The sequence below is a fragment of the Populus euphratica genome, unplaced genomic scaffold (genome assembly GCF_000495115.2).
Source record: "Populus euphratica unplaced genomic scaffold, PopEup_1.0 scaffold126.1, whole genome shotgun sequence".
Lineage (NCBI taxonomy): Eukaryota > Viridiplantae > Streptophyta > Magnoliopsida > Malpighiales > Salicaceae > Populus > Populus euphratica.
Window position 1 is genome coordinate 55,805 of NW_011500016.1, and position 20,694 is coordinate 76,498.

General features: G+C 32.8%; 1 protein-coding gene across 3 annotated transcripts; it reads right to left on the reverse strand.

Moving 5' to 3' along the window:
* Nucleotides 1-284: 284 nt before the first annotated feature.
* LOC105141679 (sulfatase and phosphatidylinositolglycan class N domain-containing protein) lies at nt 285-14,991 on the reverse strand. 3 transcript variants are annotated; one of them, XR_845437.1, is made up of 19 exons: nt 14,669-14,988; nt 14,396-14,587; nt 14,150-14,305; nt 13,706-13,999; nt 13,146-13,360; nt 12,968-13,042; nt 12,637-12,703; nt 11,084-11,406; nt 10,132-10,365; nt 9,854-10,041; nt 9,199-9,340; nt 8,993-9,101; nt 8,444-8,546; nt 8,137-8,326; nt 3,355-3,453; nt 3,203-3,261; nt 2,695-2,800; nt 824-1,244; nt 285-560 (listed from the first exon to the last, which is right to left on the reverse strand). XR_845437.1 is itself a non-coding variant. In XM_011048974.1 (18 exons), the coding sequence occupies exons 1-18, from the start codon at nt 14,895-14,897 to the stop codon at nt 1,080-1,082; spliced, it is 2,946 nt and encodes a 981-aa protein (XP_011047276.1). In that variant the 5' UTR covers nt 14,898-14,988; the 3' UTR covers nt 725-1,079. The 3 variants fall into 3 exon arrangements, 2 of the variants coding, with proteins under 2 accessions (XP_011047276.1, XP_011047277.1); XM_011048974.1 differs by lacking the exon at nt 285-560 and having other exon boundaries at nt 725-1,244; XM_011048975.1 differs by lacking the exons at nt 285-560; nt 824-1,244; nt 2,695-2,800 and having other exon boundaries at nt 3,355-3,406; nt 14,669-14,991.
* Between the last annotated feature and the right edge of the window lie 5,703 nt (nt 14,992-20,694).

Genomic DNA, 20,694 nt, shown 5'->3' on the forward strand with positions numbered 1-20,694 from the left:
CTTCTGGATCTCACTTCTCTATCCACACACTCTTGAATCTACTACTCATATGCCTTTTGAACTAGTCCATTCTTTCTATACACAAGCTGCAATCATTTAATCGCTCCATTAAACCAATCAAGCTCCATTAAGAAAAAAAAATGGAGGAGAAAGAAGGGAGTGGACTTGGATTGGAACTCTTTCAAGATAAATATTTTTATTAGTCTTTAATTATTGGCAGTACTTAAAAATAACCACATCATTAGTACATTACACCGGCACTTACAAAAATTAAAAGAACTCCCTGGAAAACTCACTTTTACATTTTTTTTTTAAAAAAAATATTTCAAGTCAATTCCAACGACCTTACCTGGCATATTCTCCCTTTAAGGTGGTTTCTAGGTTTCTACTTATATTTTATATATACAAAGACGTTTAGAATGAAAATAAAACAAGTACACCTCCAAAGATCAATTTGAGAAATTGCGTCTCCAAGAAAATTTGACAGCCATACATACAAATTCCTGAATTCTTCAAAGCAAGTTGGAATAGATAAAGCTTCGCACAGAACAAACTCTTGGCTTGTAACACAACCAGTTAACAGTCCAAAATAAATAAGTAATGTTCCAAGTTCCCAATGCAAATGATATTTTGCTCACAGACGTTCAAGGACAACGATATATATATCAGAACCGGGGGAAAATATAGAAGAGGAAGGGAAGGGAAGAATCAGAGGACAGTGAAAGAGTAAGCAATTAGCTAGTGTCTAAAGTAGTCATTCAAAGTTCTTCATTAGCATATTCATCAGTTAAAAATCAGTACAAATGGATAATGGCAAACTCACCTGTCTAGGTAAGACCGGTATCAAAATTCAGCTTTACTTTTGTATAATGGAACTGGAAGGAACTTGGAAAATCCCCAAAAGGTCAACAGCTCGTTTGTATGCACAAGAAGCATTGGAATTCAGATGAATCAATGACCAAAAAGAATGAAACAACGTAGCTGTTCTTAATCCATTAAAGCTGTCATACGAGCGCAACAAAATCACCTTGCAGTAAACCTTGTTGCAAAAAGTGATTTCTTAATTAGCACTTCGAGGGTTAAGCTGCTTTCTGAGATGACGAGCCGGCTGATCCAATTTGGATGTCTTTTGTGTATGTGTTTGTGAGTGCAAAAAGTAATAGCACAAACACAACTTGGGCACTCACAATCCCAAAATGGCTGATGCTGTTACCAATTTCCATCCAGCTGCCTGTATTTCTGACCTGTTTCTCATCAAAAACATAAATTTATAAGTTGCCCAGAAAGATACTAACATATTGGTTGTGTTTCTTAATGCCCAATTCTCTAAAACAGTATAAATCTATTCAGATAGTAATACTTCAATTTCAGTTAGGGAAAAAAAAATGGAACTTCCTGTTCAAATGCAACATTTCTCCATCCATTTTTCCAGATTTTTAAATTTGTATTTGAAAAATATATTTTAGAGATTTTTCACGGTCTTTCTTTACAAGTTTTTCTTATGTTATCTATATGAAGAAAAACATGAACACATTTTTTCCCACTTTTTAGCAATTGTAAAAGATTAAAATTATTTTTCCCTTAAATTTAATTTTTATTATAAATATAACATAAAGATTTTTTTATATAGCAATACAACTTTTTCATGATAATTATAAATTAAATGAAATAAAATTAATATTCTACAATTAAATTATCACAAGATTAAGATGACTATTATAAATTATGATTTTGAAATTTATATGAACGATCAAGAAAAAAACTAGCTGTCTTCTAGCAAGCTGCCAAAGATCAATGTGAACATAACCTCATTGGGTCAAACTTTGTACCTCTACTCTTTTTGTTTTTTCTCAATGCCATCCTAGTACAATTTGTTTAGCATAATACCATAATATCCAGTACAGATTTGATTTAGCATCCAGCTATGCATTCATGGTGAGCTAGGGTTGGAGAAGGAGTGAGTTTAAGTATATGGAATTGGGATGGATTAAGGATGTTGGATTCCAACAAAAATGCAATTTCAAGTATTTTTCAAAAATAAACATGTTACAACACTTTCATCAATCTCATAAACATAAATCAAAACCACAAAACACGTTTTCAAACAATCAAACAACACAAAAATTCAATTTTGAAGTTTTTAGATCAAAAACTTCGAATCCACATCTCCGAAACCCCTTGATCAAATTGTATAATTTGTCTATGAATTCAATGAGATGAGAGCTTTCATTTGATGATAGTAAAAACTAGCTAGATTATGTCTCTCCCTCTCTCCCTCTTCTTCTTACTACTTTTCATACTTTTATACATTTTTTCTTTTAGATCTTTGAGTTTTCAAATCCAATGATGGGAATTAACTCATGTAAATTAAATGGTTCAGATTTGAAGATAGGGTAGAGATGGGAAATGTTTAAAGAGACATTATTAAAGAAATAATTCACTTAAACTGTCCTCAAGACATGTCTCTCGTGCTCCATTTTGGAGGGACAAAAATTGGCCCCAACCAATCAAGTTCCTATTTCATTTATCCTAAGACAGGAGCAGAACACAACTTTTGGGACAAGTCCACGTAGCTAATGACATGATTGACATGACTCCATTACTGACAAATCATGCAGCATATGATGGCATTCAGGGGAAAAAATTATAAGGATGAGTTTAAGAAAATATTTAAAGAGTAGAAGATGATCATACCAAGAAGAAAAAGTGGATGGTCATCACATCTGAAAATAGGATAACAAGGAAATAGCATCCAACCCGTGGAACTTGAAGTAGTTTGGTTATAGCACTGAATGCACATCTGCATTTGAATTCAGAACACGCAGAAATAACAATCAAAAGACCAGCAGAATCCCATAAAGATTTGATTGCCTATTTATAATGCTCTAGAAATCAATCAGCATACTACAAATGGCAAAAATCTCTCTAGGGGAGTAGCTGAATCTCCAAAGTTAGGGCTTGGATTCATGCCCTACAATGGGAATTCTATTGGTGTGGCCAAATCTCTCTAGCATTTTGAAGTGCATGGAATGCACATTATTGTGCTGGAAAAAAGACCCAGTATATGATGATGCTATTGCAGAATTGTTATCTTTTAGGCATGCTATTGCCAATCAAAAAATGAAGTTTCGGTGAGATGACTGAGACCTTTATTTAATTTAATCTTGTGAAGTAAACAGCGATCACATTTTAAAAAACTTACATAACAAGCATAAATGGTATGAATAGTTTGAAGATAAGAAGCGCGGCCATCAAAAAAGGCTGCAATTAAGAGGAAATCATATCAATTCAATAACTGATTTTAAACTGTAAATCAGCATGTACTTTAAGAGTTTGAAGTTGAACTTCACTTACACTGAAGACAGTAATAAACCGGTACACCGATGAAATCTCAAAACTTGCAATACTCGCAAAATTTCCAGTCCCAAAGAAAGCAACATTAAACAAAATCAGCTGAAAAGTGCAAACCATCAAGGCCATATAAATTTCATCACCACATAGATTATCAACTAGTACAATAATAAAGTTTCTTGATGAAAAAATATCACAGTTAAGCTATTCACATTCATTAAAAATCAGAAATCTTTAAACAATTTTATATTTCCTTTAATAAAAGCACAGTAAACTCCTCTCTTGTCATTAGCACAGTAAATTCCTCTCTTGTCATTCTTTTCTTTTTGTTACACCTCTCAGCTTTATGCCATCATACACTGTTTTTGTTTAACATACCAAAAACAAACAATGGAGGAAACTCCCGTAAACTTTTAATCAAGGCAGAGTAGAGGAAAACAATATGAAACAGAAAATACAGTGAAAGAAAGGCTAAAAAATAAAGCATATTGAAGTTGGAACAAGATAACAAGGTTTAGGGTCCACCAAGAAACCCCGAAAATCTAAATAAACTGATAAAATAAGATGTAATGTCTTCATAAATAACCTTAGCAGCGATATAAACTAATTGAAGCCCTAAATACTAGTGAGAAAAGGATTCACCAGTCTTGGTCTCCAAGCAAAACAACTTGACCTCCAAGAAAAATATTTAGAAAGTAACATCCTAATCACATGACCTTAAATTAATTAAATAAACCTAATATCAGAAACAAAATAAAATAAACTTTAAGGAAAGCTCCTACGTCATTCTTTTTAGGTTGGAAGAAACTTATCTTTGAGTCAAAACCATTATTGTCCTGATATCATAGGTGTCAAATCAAGACTCATTAATCCCTCGTTTCCTTGCTTAAAGTTTACAACAGTTCTAAAAATTAGCTTGAGTTACCCATTGTATGAGAAACATCTACTTGCAACTTATTTCTCTTCCATCTATCTCAAAGTAATGAACTACAAAGCTTAAACTTGTTTCATTAACATGTGTTACAATCAAATGTCGTTTGCTGATTCTACTTTCAGGGTAATATCACACTAGAACCATAATGATCGTCATAGTGCAAATCAACAAATTTCTTTTGTTAAACAATTGTGATGTCCTATTTGCACTCAACGTAGTATTCTAGTGGCAACATCATTATCAATGTTGTCAGCATTGTAAGATCATCATCCAAGTGAACATCAAATATTGGTTGACAATCCCAATCCACATCCATTTCATCATAGATTGACAAAAGATTCCAGCCCATAACTATTTCTTTCCCAACACATAAAGTATCTTGTCATTCTTGCTACAATTCAACTATCTTTCTCCAACACATCCTACCATAGTTAAGGGTTGAAAACCACATCACAATTTGAAGATCTTATTGCTCAGGTTGAATGCTTTGTACTCGGTTCTTTTGTTAAAAGATCCCTCAATTATTTTGTTATCTTAGTATCAATCATGCACATTATGTTTTCATCTGTGTTATATATTTTCATTAGTTGGTGTCACTAACACAGTTCAAATTTGAAACATGTCACAAGCATGGTCATAGCATGAAATTTTTGCTGATATATATTTTGGTCATTAAAATTTCTTGAAAATTTACTTTGGTCTCAATATTTCATTTGTTTTACAAACAAGAACTTAATTGAAATTTTTCAATCATCATATTTTACAATAAATACAATTTAATTCATTAAGTTTCTACATGATGAATCATAAACTTGATCAAAATTATAAAAAAATAAAAAATAAATTGATGGACAAGGTAAGGCGGTTTAGATAGGTGGTTTGGGTACGCCACAAGTTGGGTCATATTTCTCCTAACATAAAAAAATGATGCCCAAGCGATCATAGCGTTTTTAAAAGTGCAGGAAAAATATGGGAATTACAATCTTGATTAATTTAATAATATGATAAAAAACAACGATTAAAAAAAAACCAGAAAAAAAAATGTCAATGACTGATAAAAAAAAAATAAACACTAGCTAATATTATGAAAAAATACCTTCTAAATATTTTTAAAAGTTCTCAACAATTTTTAATTGATAACAAAGCAAAAATTAAACAAGAACGGGATAATCTCATAAAGAGAAAAATAAAAGAAATCTGAAGTTCAATTAAAAAAAAATCCATTTTAAGAAATGACCAAGAAATATCTCAAGTTAGTACGCCAAATTCATAACTCGATTATGAGACTGGGATAACCCGCACAAAAGAAATTGAATAAAACAAGAAGGTCAACTCTCAAGTAAACTAAATGACAAAAGAAAAAACTGAAAAAAAAAATTAATTTGAAAATCCAAGTCAACTTGACTAACTTACCTCCCAGGATATGAGATCGGGATAACCCCACAGGGGAAAAAAAAAAAAACCCACAAAACTCAAGACCCAATAACTTAATATTAAAAGTTAAAATTAAAAAAAAAATCAACTTAAAAAAAAACTACATAAAATGAAGTCAAATGGCTAACTTCGAAACTTATGATTCGAGTTATGAGATTAAATTGCCTCATAGAAGGCAAACATGGAAAAACCATGAAACAGAATTTTTAATCATCCAAAATTAAAAACAAAACAAATAGCAATAAAAACAATCAAGACCAAATCCAGTATAAAAATCAAATCCATGAAAATAATGCGGGACTAAATTGAAAAACAAATCAAGAAATGATAAAAATACAAAAAAATAGCAATCAACAAAATGAGAACCAAATTGGATAAAAAAATTAAATGAAATAAAATGCTAAGAGACTAAATTGAAAACCAAATAAATCAAGAAAAAGATTAAAAAAACTAGCAATCAAAATAATAAGAAGGATCCAATTGAATACGAAAATTAAATGAAATAAAATACTAAGAGACAAAATTGAAAAAATAAATCAAATTAAAAAAACATTAAAAGCAAATCAAATAACAATCAACAATCATAAGAATTGAGACTAAAATTGATACAAATACAAACTAACAAGACACATTTAATTTTTGAAAGAGCTAGCAAAAATCCAAGGCATGGAAAAGGAAAACAATTCATTGCAACCGAACTGCTGCTATATCATGCATAAATGCCTAACCACTAGGAAAAGGACGACGCAATGCATCCAAGCCATCGAGGAAGATAGTGTTTGATTGTTGATAAATGTTGCACACTCTCAAAGAGCGTGGACACATCTCATTCATTGCGCGAACCAATTACTTTTAGTTTTTGAATTATATTTATATTTTTTAAAAGACTAAATTGTCTCTCATTCAAATTAATTATAACTAAAAGAATGATGAAAATATGAAAAAGCTCATGGACATCAATTATAATTCTTTATCTTTTAAGAGCAATGTAGTTATTTCATTGTGCAATCAACACATTAAAAGACCTAAAAGCCCTTGGACCATAGTTTTAGTTTTTTTGCTTTTAAAGGTATTTAAGTCATTTCATTTTGCATCTAAAATGTTAAAAGACTGATTGGTCATTGATCAATATGATAACCCTAAAGGGAAAGGTTGATCTCTTTTAGCTTTTGTTTTCATACCCATTTAAAAAATAAACCTTTTGTTATCTATCATTATAAAAAAAATTATTAATTTATTTTTTCTAATTTAAACCTAAAAAATCAAGACAAATTATAAAAAAATAAAAGACAAACAATTCCTGAAATAGATATATGATACCATGGGAAACAAAGTTTTCTTCAAAATAATATATGTACGATAATATGAGAAAAAAAGTCAAAATCAAAGTAATAACACTTCAAAATACATCAATCTATCTAAATTATTTAACTAATTTTGACCAAGTTTACAATTTGACATGAACTTAATCGGAAAAAAAAATTCATTTAAGGACTAAATTATATTTACTGTATAGTACAGTGACCAAAAAACTTTCAATTAAAGTCTTAATGAAAAAGAAAATACAAGGATCAAATTGAATTTTCAAGAAAAATTCCATGTTATAGCCACATGAAACAAGTCACATGTCAATAACACCAATTGATAAAAGAGGGTAACAATGGTTTAAATGTAATGTATAAGGTTGATATTTAGACAAAATTGTAGTGGGACCTTTTAAGAATATTAAGAGTATAGGGGTGTACGAAAACATTAACCATTTTTGCCTTGCTCTGCTGCCAATTTGTGTAGTGTGGGAAGAGGATAACAATCCAAACAGCAAATAAAGGAAAATAAGGGCTAAAACATGAATAATATTGAAGTTGGAAAAAGATAAACATGGTTTAGAGTTCACCAAGAAACCTCTAAAATCTAAATAGATTGATAAATTCTTTGAAATAACCCTGTCAGCATATTTATACTAGTTTAGGCTCTAGATCCTAATAGCATGAGGATTCACTAGTCTTGATAACCAAGCAAAACAACTTAACCTTCAACAAAAATATTCAAAAAGCAAATACTAACCAAATACCTAAATTAAATTAAATACCCCTAATATGAGAAATAATAAAATAAATTCTAAGGAAAGCACCAACTTCACTAATCTACTACGTTCCAACAAATTATGCACCACTCTAAATTAAACCCATAAACTAAATCTAAATTTTTGTATAAAAATTGTTAAGCGCTTTGCTTAAATCAATAAGCATAATTCGAGGAATTATAAAGATTTATGATATTCACAATGAGCATATATGGTATCATACCATACACATTGCATGAATTGGAATATCTACTTCATGTTTATTCACCATATCAATCCCAATTATGGAAGAAATTTGGAAGAGGAAGTCAAGGTGAAATGGGATGAGACTTACAAAAATTAATGGAATTCTCACATCAGAAAGCTGCAAGTATCTAACATCATTTTCAAGCATGGTTTTTTCACCAGTTCTTTTCATGGAAGCTGACAATTTTGCGACCTTTGTCAAATGGAGAATTGTGTTCTCAAATAGTATCCATGCCACAAGCACAAGAGCAAGTGCACCATAAAAGACAGCTTCATATCTACTTGGATTTCAAGAAAAAGCACCCAGTGAAAGAAAATCATAAATGTGTATTTTAACTTTTTGCATATAACAAAAGTGCTAAATTAGAATTGAAGCTTAAAATCTTTGGACATACCCAATAGATAGAAGCAGGAATGTGGGTGCAAAACCAAGAAATATAGAGGTCAGCCGTGATAAGAGGCTCTTCTCTGAGAAAAGTGGGAGAACCATTGAGAAACCTGTAATAAGACAATTCCAAGAATTAGCAAATGACATGTCATTTAAATGGTTTAAGTATGGCATCACAGCCTTTACCTTTATACAAGGCAATAAAAAGAAAACTGATATGTATTGTACACAGTGAGTGGGTTTGATGTTCCCTATACATGAGTCGTCACCAGCAAATGTAAATCATTCACTAAAAAATAACTGTAGATGACATTAAGATACACTGGCTCTGTGATACAAACTTTTCCCTATGTAAACACAGAGGCTAGAGATACGAACATACATTATATATTCAAAGGAGGAGAAAACACCATAATAGGGGTTGAGTTGTAAGAAGGATATTGTGTTTCTAGAAAAACAATAAAGGAAAATGGAATTTTTGCATACAAATTTCAAGAAACTTTACACAAAAGCCTAAATAACACTAGAGAAAAGCAGAAATGAGTCAAAAGTATACCGGCAATAGACCAATTTATTAACTGGTGTACGGCACGCAATTCTTGTTTCTCTTTTCTATGAGATGTTGATAATGACACCATTGCTGATGATAATCCAACCAAAAGAACCTAATTTTCATGTAAAACATGAGATGACCTTCAGAGATGTTAGGCAATTGAATTATGGAACATATGTTTCAAAAAAAAAATTAAAGACATGTTACACCTGCAAGAAAAATAGAACTGGGGACCTGGGTTTCTCCATTTTGTGGTAGCAGATCCGCAGCCAATACTTATTCCCTTCAGAATGCTGATCTAGCCACCTTGCAGCTGCTCCTGTAATGACAATAATAGCTCCACTCGCAATCCTACATACACGGTTTCATACAGCATGACCACCTCAAATGAAAGTAATAAACCTGATAAAAATGATTTAACATTTTTCAATTTTTCACACGTTTCAATTTGTAAGACTTTTCTGACATTGTAGACAATCAATCAAAAGACATGTTTGATACATTTATATAACTCATATTGAGCAGAAGTCTTTGGAGATAATTTTTTTCCTTTTGATTGTAAGATCAGAATTGTTGATTGCAATAGGAATTTCAATACATAATTTATGTTCAATTATAAGCTTATCATTAATAAGAACATTTGTTTATCAAAATTGCGGGAACTTTACCATCATATCAATATAGAAGTTCACCCCTCTTTTCCACTACAATAATTAATCATCAAGGAAATCAAAGGAGACACATTTTAGACATGACTCAAAGATTATTGATATGCAGATAATGTTATAATTCCTTTGAAAACATTTTGACCACAGCAAGACTTCATAACTAACCAACCAAATGAACAAACTCAAAAGGGCTTACACTAGTCCATTATTATCAGGAATGTCAGCTGGCATCAAAGTAAAAACAGACAGAAACCAGCATGCACAGCAGACATAAATCGGTATGCCAGATCTCCAGGGAATTGCATGAAAAAGATAAAAAGCAGCTATAATCCCCATAATAAAAAAACACCATGTGTAGAGCTTCCTCTCTGTGAAACTATTCACCTGAACAAAATACAAATAATGTAGCCTCAGAAAACTAAACTTACAACCTACACATGGTTAGATAGGAAATAGCATGAACGATGCCCTTACCAGGAATTCAAGGATGAATATTGATACAGCAGAAGCAGCCAAAATCTTAATTATAAAATTATACTTTCCCCAACTTAACCATCGGCACAAAGTTTTTATAAACTGATATTCACCCACTATCCGGGTCCACAGAAAAACTGTCATGGAAAAGTATGCATGGTACATGGGAGGAGAGCGCTCCATGAATAATAAAACAGAAATTGCTCCCGTCAACAGACAACCAAACAGATATACCTGCTAAAAAGAATTTGATAAGCCAGTTACATAATGCATAATCTCAAGAAACAAAACTTAGTGACAATTAAACCAACACTTAGCATAAATAGATCCCACTAGAGAGCCTTGCAACAAAAACAAAAAAAAATAGAAATTTAGTGAAGGGAAGACAGAATAATGCAACAAAAAGCACATGTTGGAATAAGACTTGCAGACCATAATACTCATTGTCAAATAAAAAGAGGAAAGTATTTTCAACATTTTAAAACATTTGAAGTTGAAAAAAAAAATGATTGGTAGATAAGAAAAGAGGGATGACGAATGATGACTGCATTTCTTCACTATCGCTCAGTTTTGTGCTGACATTAATGTATATGATTAGGTATATTTACATCTTGCCGGGAAATAAGATAACAAAAAACAATATCCTTTTATTTTCTCCACTGAAATGCTTGTGACAATTCAAAAACATCTTTCAGCTAGCATCATCAACAGAGAAACGGGCTGAAAAATGACCAAGAACCCAGAGTGTTTAATGTTCAAGGATTATTGCATTCTTGATGAAAAACCATTGATATCAAACAAATTTCCTTTGATAGCCAAGTAGTGATGAAAATAGTGATATTGGGATTGATAAACAAGCCAACAGAAATGAAACAAGAAATATTCATCATTTTCTCTTATTCTTTTAACATAATATACACTTTCTAAGAGCTCAAGCTTTTTTAGATATTACCTTCATCTTATTATTTCTCTTCCATGCATCATGAGGATTCTTAAATACATCTGCCAATGAAGTGTAAGATTGCAGAATATGGAGAAGAAGGCAGATTATCCAACCAATGTACCCAAGAGTAACTACAGTCATCAGCATAAGCCAATCATAGGTTTGAAAATATTGAAGTCCTTCGAGTGCCAAGCTTCTGAGGTTCTGAGCCAGCATCATTGCAGTTCCATAGTCTCTGATAGATACTAGATACTCAATGTGTTCTAATGCAGCAGAATGATGAGCCAGTAGTTTAAAAGGCTTGAAATATAAGGAGTTTGACTGTTTTATTTCTAAGTTAGTTAAGAAATCACATAGCAAACTCAATTACATCATTGGACAATTATCTGCAAGCATCCAAGGACAATATGTTGAAGATACTATGGACAGCACAGATTATAAAGTTTTGCAGGGGACTGTTCAATAAGTTTCAGCAACAGATGAATTTTACAACTTCAGTTTTGTTAGTTTAGTAACTTGGGATCAAAGTACAAGCAAAATTTCATTCAAATAAACTTCTAACTAGTGGGTTTCAAAATATTCAAACTGAGAAGAATCAACCAATTGTTTTTTCTTTTTTTTTTCTGAGTATATATTTTCTCTAAAATGCCATGAGCACAAAACTTACTAGGACCCAGTCTATTAAAAGTTGTACTGATACATAATTACAGATGTGTTACTATATACAAACAAGAAAAGTATGGGTGCACATGGAAACAAACTCAGTTCGAAAGCCAAAGCTGTATCCCATTAAGAAAAGGAAAAAAAAATTAAGAGATGTGAGGCCATTTAATTACCATCATGGCACTGCATTGCACTTCAAAGTTCAAAATCTGAAAAGACAATTCAAAAGACAAGCATACGCTACCTGCTTTTTGTGACACAAAATAACATATTCAAAATTTCTTTAGTTTGATAGTAACAGATAACCAAACCAAAACACTTTGGGAAAACTGGTTCAATTACTTTCAAATGTTAGTTTATATTTGTCTTTTGATGTAAAACCACCATCAAGAACACAAGGACAAACAATTTGGGGATCCCATTCTTCATAAAACTCTATTTATTTGATCCATCAGTATTCATAGCATTACTTGAATTTCTAGGTAGGGTTGTTGGAATCTAAACAAATAGAAATACAAAAGGTAAATCCCAATAACAGTGGAAAAAGTAAAATCCTAATCTGAAAAGGAAAACCTACCAAAATACTAAATCTACCACATTCTTATTTTATCCAATAAATAATAAATACTAATATTCCTAAATAACAATAAAATTCTAATAAATAAAATCCTTAAATAATCAAATATTAATTCACATTTTTGTCTTTCTTCACTCCTCATCATTTTGCATTGCGTATCTGAATATAAAATGCATGACACTGAACCAAAAAAAAAATCACTGCTAATTACCAAAAGCACACAAATATTTTGAGTTTTTGGTAGGAACTGAAAGATATTGCGTTAAAGTCTGCATGTAACGTGCTTGTAATGTCAATGACAAGTAGAACTGATAAAGGATACTTGATTTGCAAAGAAACTGGTTGAGGATTTGCTTTGTATTAGCTAGAACAGCTTCAACTTCTTCAGCCTGGATTTTAGAAGTAGATAATGTCAATTTAAGTGTTGTATTTAGTTTGACAACTTCAATTCATAAATGAAATTCTCATAAATGATGCTGCATTCTTCTCCCTGGAAATTATAGCAAATAAATAATATCCTTCAAATTTCTATTCACTTGCAGTCACTATGGTTTCGATCTATATCATAATGCATCCAATACAAAAATAACATTCTAGCACCCTTAATATAACAATGACTTCTTTTCATCATCACTCATTTAAGGCATGCTGACCTCAATCATATCTACATAACCAAGCGGCAGATTTCCAACTGAGTTAACAGGACATGGCAGGCCAAGAAGTGTTGACTGGCATAAAAGATGATTAGTATATCAGACAGGTAACAAACAAGGAGATATAAAGAATCAAGTAATGCTCAAACACGACATTTCAAAGAGGAAAATGTAAAACCATGAGGGGTGCAATATCAGCTTGATTCACATCCACCCTTTCAATGCCATTCAAGCCCCAATCTACAGGAGTTGGCATGTCATGTGCATGTTCATCAACAAAAACACCATGATCAGAGTTGTTGCTACTAGAGATTGGCTTGGGATATCTGACACCTGCCCCCCAGACAACAAGGGGAGTATCTGTATTTGAAGGATGCCCATCTCCATGACTACCTGGGTAGAACCATAGCATGTCAGCATCTGTAACTCGAAAGGGAACCATAAACAGAATTCTTAAGAGATGAAAATTGACCCGACCAAAGGGCATAAAGTAGCACATGGACAGAAAACCAGAAAGCATCTTAATCATGTTGAGTTTAGGCCTTGGAAGTCACACTTTGAATTATGGCCCGAACATGAATTTGGTGAAGCTATTGGAAACCAGCTCAGTTCATTTACATACAAATAAGTCCACAATCATTCACGAAATTACCATGTAAACGGTCGGAAAACACAGAAATTGATAAATTGCAAAGAAGCAGAGAAAATTCTCAAGTGGAAATACAAGAGAGTACCAACCCTTGTCACTCATTCCATGATCGGCTGTAAATATATATGATGTGCGATTGTCCTTGTAGTAATGTTCAAGGAGAGAATAAACTCGTTCCGCAATGTGGTCCACAACTTTGACATTATTGAGATAAATGGAAGAAAAGGGGCGATGTGCATGCCCATTTGAATCACAGCCAAGTAAATGCAGAAATATAACAAGATTATCCTGTAGAAGTAACTCCTTCAACTCTGGGTCCTGGGTGGACCTATTCAGAAGGCTCTGAAATTGATCAAAAGACCACTCATCCAAAAAGGAAGCATCTGCATTGACACTATTGTATTAATAAAAACATTGGACAAGAGGTAAAAACAGCTTGATTCGTAATGTTATATTTATTGCTAATGAGCTTTCCCATTAGGGAGTTCAGTCAATAAATGAATTGATTAATTTGTGCAGAGGTTGATACAAACCAGTTGCGAAGTCTTCAAATTCATGAGGGTAGGTTTTCCATGTGCTGTGTGGAAGGGCACCGCAGAATATTGGAACAATATCGGGGCTACCATAGGCAAATGTATGCCTGCTTTGGTTGAAGACTGAATCAAATTCAACAGGATTAGCTTTCCATCCTGCAAATGTAAATCAATACCAAATCATCAATGGAAGGTGAAATGCAGAAGATATATATAAAATCGATTGATAGCAGTAACTAAATCCACCTTTTGTGACAGCACTAGGATCCTCGTAGAAACCAGCAATTATAGAAACGTGTCCGGGCCTTGATTCCGTGGGAGGGCGGGCATGAGATACTCCCCATCTACCTCGGTTTTTAATAATATTCCTCAGAAATGGTGCTCTGTGATTACCCTCCGAATCGGGCTCGAAAAACTTATCAGCGCGTAAACCATCCGCTGACAAAAATTAGTATCACTATCAGGATATAACTAAAGGCGAGAGTTCTTCGAAAACAAAACACAAAATGCTATTTTTACCAACTAAGAGAACAAGACGTTTAGCAGGAGGGTCCTTGAAGCGAGGCTTGACAGGATGCATGCCATGAACAATTGGGGTCTTGAAGTAGATATCGAATATGCTTAGCATATAAACTGCGTGAAGGACTATACCAAGTATTATCAACCATCTCTCTCGTCTCTTTACCCATTTTTCATTGCTATTTCTTTCCCCTCCTTTCATCCCCAAGATCCCATCGCTGCCTCCCATGCTTTTCTGTCTCTTTTCTGTTTTAATCGGTTTTCTTCCGCTCACTGGATCTTTGGGTTTAGAGTACGGACCTTCTAGGCTCTGGTGACCTGCTGGCTGCAGCTTAATTTTGAATCCTTTTGGCCAACTTGTCGTTCCGTTACATGAGTGCCATGTCGTTCATGGAAAAATTATGTGATAGCGGGTCCATTAAACTTTAAATAAAAATTAGTAATGGGAATCATTTTTTGTTGATTTAGTTTTTACTCGAAAAGCAACCAAATAAAAAGAAAAAAAAGGCTCAAAATCAAATTGGAATCGGCTCAAACTAGCTGATTTAGGATCAGTTTTGGTTTTGTTTTTTGGATAAAAAATCAGAAAAATCTATATGTATTTTTTGGATTTTTTTGACTTTATAATGGATTTCTAATGAATTTTTATTGGGTTTACAATTAATGTTGATATTGTCTCATTTTTTTTAAGATTCCAAATATATTTAATTTTTTATCTCTAAATATTTAATTTTATTAAATTATTATTGTCAATCTTATATTTATTATATTTTTTGGTCAATGAATATTTATTTATATGAAATTATTAATGTCAATCTTGTATTCAATATATTTTTTAACTTACTAATATTTTTTTTACTTCCAAAAAGTTTAAATAAATAAAACACACTCACAATTACACACCAATAGGTTAAAATCCAAAATACAGATCATTACCTTCAAACAGCTTAATGAAAAAATAATAAATAATATTATCATATAACACTCCAAGTCTCAAAAAATAAATCTTTATGTGCACATTATCTCAGTAAAAAAACACTTTAAGAGCATTGCACTTTGATTCCTAAAATTCATTATCTAGAATTATAACATGACAAATTAAATTAGAAGATATAAAAATAAAAAAAGATATTTAAACCATGTGTTTTCAATAAATGCATCACAATTTGTGAATTAATTATCATTCGTTGCTATATGCAATTTTTCACCAAATTCTACAAAATAAAATATTAAACATGTTAGAATAAAAATTTATTAATTAATAAATCATAAAATTAAAGTTATAAGTTTTTAAGAAACATTACTTGATTCAAGGTTTTCGTAGGTTTCAAAATCATTCATCAAGGCTGTATTATCAGTTGAAATTGAACTATGATGCAACCAATTTTGACAATAAATAAGTGTTTAAACTGTTGCTAGAGATAAAGAACTTCAAAATTGGTCGAAAATACGACCACCTATACTAAAGGCTTATTCAGAAGTCATTGTGGATATAGGAATAGCCAGAACATGTTATGCAACTTTCAAAAGTATCTTGTATTTTGAAGCATTAATCTTCCACCAATCTAAAATATCTAATTTATCATCACTAGGATCCTCACAACCAAACCAAATACCTCTCAACGTCATTTCTATTTTCCACACTATCTTTCTCTAGTAAGTGCCTTTTGAACCAAGCTCAAGTGTTAACATCTACTTCCATGTCATCAATAGCATTATTATTAAACATCTTGTTTATGCCTATTATCATTCTCCACTTCATCGGCTTTCAAATAAAACTCATACAAGCTCACCAAATTATCTTTCACTTTTTTTGTCAGTAATTATGTTTTGTCATAATCATACAACTCACCAAAACAAAATTTCACATATTTCAACTAAAAATGTGGATCCAAAACATTAGCCATGTATAATAAAAAATTCTGATTTGCTCCACAACTCGAATACATTAGATTTGATGTATGGTGACTTGATTTATTTAAGTAATCAAGCCAAGATTTATGCTTTGTAAGAACGTGAATTTGGGCATGTATTGTAAAGCGAGATATTGTGATTTGATGCTTTGAAGCATATCTTGATTTGTTTTCAAAATGGTGTTGAAGAACTCTTATGGCGCGTTTTGGCTTGATCCAATAGACGTACCTTGATTTGTTTTCAAAGTGGTGTTGAAGAACTTTTATGGCGCGTTTTGGCTTGATCCAATAGAGTTTCGTTCTTTGTAGATTTCGAGTGTAGATGAAGGAGGCTTGAGAACTCTTTGAGAGAGAGCTTCCTTGCTTGAAGAAAGAGAAAGAGAGCTTCCTTACTTACAAAGCTTGTCTTAAAGGAAATTTGTATCTCCCGGAATCCCCATCCTTTAGGTTGAAGTCCTCTATTTATAGAGATCTGTAGGGGTTCTCAAGTCCGTTTCCAATGCCACATGGTATAATTTTATTGGTTGATATTTATTGACGGGATCTTGTATTTATGAAAAAATATATGATGGGATCTTGTATTTATGATAAGATATCTTGAATATCTCATCTCGAGTGTAAACTTTTCATTGGCCAAGAAATATATGAAGGTTCATTTATTTTCAATGTCATTTATTTTAATTTTATTTTATCCTTTCGTTTAAAAAATAAAATAACACATGGTGAAATTTGATTGGTAGAAAATTTGTGTTTCTACAAATGCCCCTTCGAGACAAATTCACTTGCTTTTGAAACAAGTAGGCATGTCTTGAAAAATATGATTGAGAGGGTTTTATATTTTTTATTAAAATTTGATTTGACCATACTAAATTTTCACAATAAACAAATAAATTTTATTATAAAAATAAAATATAATAGTTAAAATTAAAAATTTATAGATCAATCATCATTGAGATTTATCAAATCAAGTGACAGAATATTCAGGTCCAATACCTTATTTAAAACTATTGCATATTCAAGGATAATAAAAATTTATCTTTATAACTGAATAACACCCAATACTTTAACCGGCTTACTAGAATTTTTTTCATTGGAAGTGGTCACTATAACATCTTGTTTTAAAAATCTCGTTGTTTTGAATCCAACGATGCAATCCGTCCATGATTCCAGCCAGTGGTTAATGAGCTATGAATTATAAAAGTTGCACCTCCCTTTTCTCATTGCCTTGGGAACCATGCCCTCCATCCTTTATTAATTTCAACCTTTTCCTGAAATAATGTCCAGGGAGCAAAATAACTTCTTCACATAAATTGCTTCTTAATTGACTTTCTTTCCTGAATTAATTGATTAGAGTGAATCAACTGCTTGGACAAAGCAATAAACCCTCTAATACTGGTAGCTTGACTTCGCTTAATTGACCTTTTTTTTTCTGAATGAATTGTTCAACGTGAATGAATTGTTAAGAAAAAGAACAAAACAATTTCATGTACTGGAAGCTGACTTTGCTCTCACAGAATAAGAAAGATTTTTTTAGATTAGGAAAGAATCACTAAAACGGCTATAAAAGAGCATTACATTGCTCTTTTCCTGTTACCAACCATGCAGCCCTCCATGTTGCTCTTTTATTAACCGTGTAGCATCAACCTGGCAACCAAACGTCTCGCTTCAAAAATCAATATCAAACTCTTTGGCTGCTTTGTGAAGATCGTCAAGTGTTTGTCAGCATCTACGGGCAGAACTGGTCCGCCAAAGGTCAAGCAAAACAATTTCGGGTTAAGTGACTGCTTTGTGATATCATTAAACCAAGTGTGGTACTGCTTAAGTTTGAATTTAATTAACAGTGCAGCCTCAACCTAGCAATACTTCTGTTTCTTCACTAATAGTGTAGCCTCCACACAGCAGTCCTGGTATGCATGTCCCCATTCCTTCTCTTGTTTTATTACAACTGCACCTCTTTTTTTTGTATGTATGCAGAATATAATTATGAGTTGTAGATAGAATCAAACGCCTATAGAATTGGATGTATTCATCTGTTGTAGACAGATTCCACATGATTTATATGCAGAATCTCATCAAAGATTGAAGTTTGGATGCGATATAGATTCCACTTAATCATTCTTCTTATAGTTGTCAGCATTGCAAAACCTTAACTTGGATGTCAATCATGCTTACAAACCAATTGCAGCATAATTTCAACTTTGTTGTTTCAGTCTGTGAACTAGTCTCATTCACGTAGTTTCTCAAGCTTTATGTGTGAATATACATGATCTTCGAACCAGTGGTCCAAAATTGCAAATTCCTTGTTCATCAGGCATATTCATGGTTGAAGTTGCCGCAAGGGATTCAACATCCTTATCACCAGTGCTCCCTAATCACTACTGCCATAAATTATGATATATTCTCAGTCTTGAATTGATAGCTCATTTGGTGTTCTCTCAGCTCTGGTTTATTTCTGCAAACATTGTAAGTTCTCCCATTGCTCTAAAATTCATCTGACATGAGTGCCGAAGCAATTCTACCATCTCAACCTTATAAATAAATGAGCTTCTGCAAGTGTTTTTTTTCTTCTCGTTTTGCTGTCAGCACAGCCTCCATCAGTCTTCGTAGGTATGCGTGGATTTCTCTCTCTATTTTTTTTTTTACATACTGTTGCAGCATTCTATGGCGTCCGTATTCTTGATGCGACCACCATACTCTGTAATAACATCAATGCCAGCTTCACATGCCTCCTCAACTGCATCGTTCCAAGCATAAAGAAAGAATGTGTCGCTAGCTAAAGCAACTCCCTTAACCTTATCTCCTGTTTTCTACTTCCTTTCCCGACCACAATCGAAGCAATCTACAACTGAGTCTGCAACATCATTCTAGTCAACTCAGCCTCCAACTCCATCCTTATTTTCTCTACCTCCAACCTTCAAGCCTCTCTTGCCTTGATCATCTCCCTCTCTGTAAGGTGCATTCTTGCCATTGACTCCGAGAAGACCCGGAAACTCGCTGCAAGATCATCAAGTCTTGGAGGTGACTCGGAGCTTACAAAGTCAGAGCTCATTGGATTATTAGAGTCCTCACTGTCCAAAGGGACTTCACTAGACACCATTCCAGTATCACATGCATGCTTTAAACTATTCTCATTGTTGTGCTACTCTCTCTCTAATGAATTATCGTTAGATTCAAAGTTCCTCTGTTTTAAGCTTATTTCTGTTAAGTTGAATAATTCCTCCTTGACTTGAGGAACAAGATTGTTATTCTGTTAAAGTAGTCATGCACCACGATTATAGGATTTTAAATCATGGGTGGTTGTTTCTTCCTTCTTTTAGTGTAAGGCTATTTAATAGCCACAACAGTTGCTCAATAATATATATTCTTCCATCTTTTATGCAATCAAACCTGGCAAAACTCTCTGTTTTTCTTTTATTTTAACACTCTCTAGCACCATGCATAGTCTTTCTTTGTGACGTGTGAGGCCTTGCATCCCCCACAGTCAAGTTCCAACCATGACTATATGATTGTATTACAGTTTCTGAGGTTGAAGATACGAGCTCATCTACTGCCCAACAGAAAATCCCAGCCCCCTAGTTTAAAAGTTGATGAGAAACATCCTGCTTTTGTCAAGTTCTCAAGGAACATAATAAGCGTCTTAATGCTTTTATCCGTCAAAATCTTAAGTTGCTTGAGAAGTCTTTCTCACTCATGTCGAGGGTTCCATGTTTTATTGACTTTGACAATAAGCAAGCCCTATTCTTGATTCATACAATCAACTGCACATGTGATGAACCCTTGATTTGAAAGGGAGGATGACTGGTCGCTTTCAAGGAGATGAAGGAATTGATGTGGGTAGACGGATATAAAGGTTGATTGCTCCTCTATTGGAAGAATGATGATTAACGTGAATGAAGATGCCAAAAATTTTATTTATTTAGAGTCCTCACCAGCGAGCCTTCACATCGAAACTCTTGAAGTGCAGCTCAAAAAACTTTGAAGCTTCTAACAAGGAGGCATCTAGATTTATTTCCACCATGACAAAAATAGAGGAATAATTGATGGAGCTTCGACATTCATTCGAGCAGAGTGATTAGTACTTAAAAGTGCATTTTTATCATGGTTTTATATCAT

Coding starts and splice junctions, on each gene's coding strand:
- LOC105141679 (XM_011048974.1), bottom strand. CDS start 14,897: ATGGGAGGCAGCGATGGGATCTTGGGGATGAAAGGAGGGGAAAGAAAT. Junction 14,588..14,668: donor ACGTCTTGTTCTCTTAGTTG/GTAAAAATAGCA, acceptor AATTTTTGTCAG/CGGATGGTTTACGCGCTGAT. Junction 10,042..10,131: donor TATTCATCCTTGAATTCCTG/GTAAGGGCATCG, acceptor TATTTTGTTCAG/GTGAATAGTTTCACAGAGAG.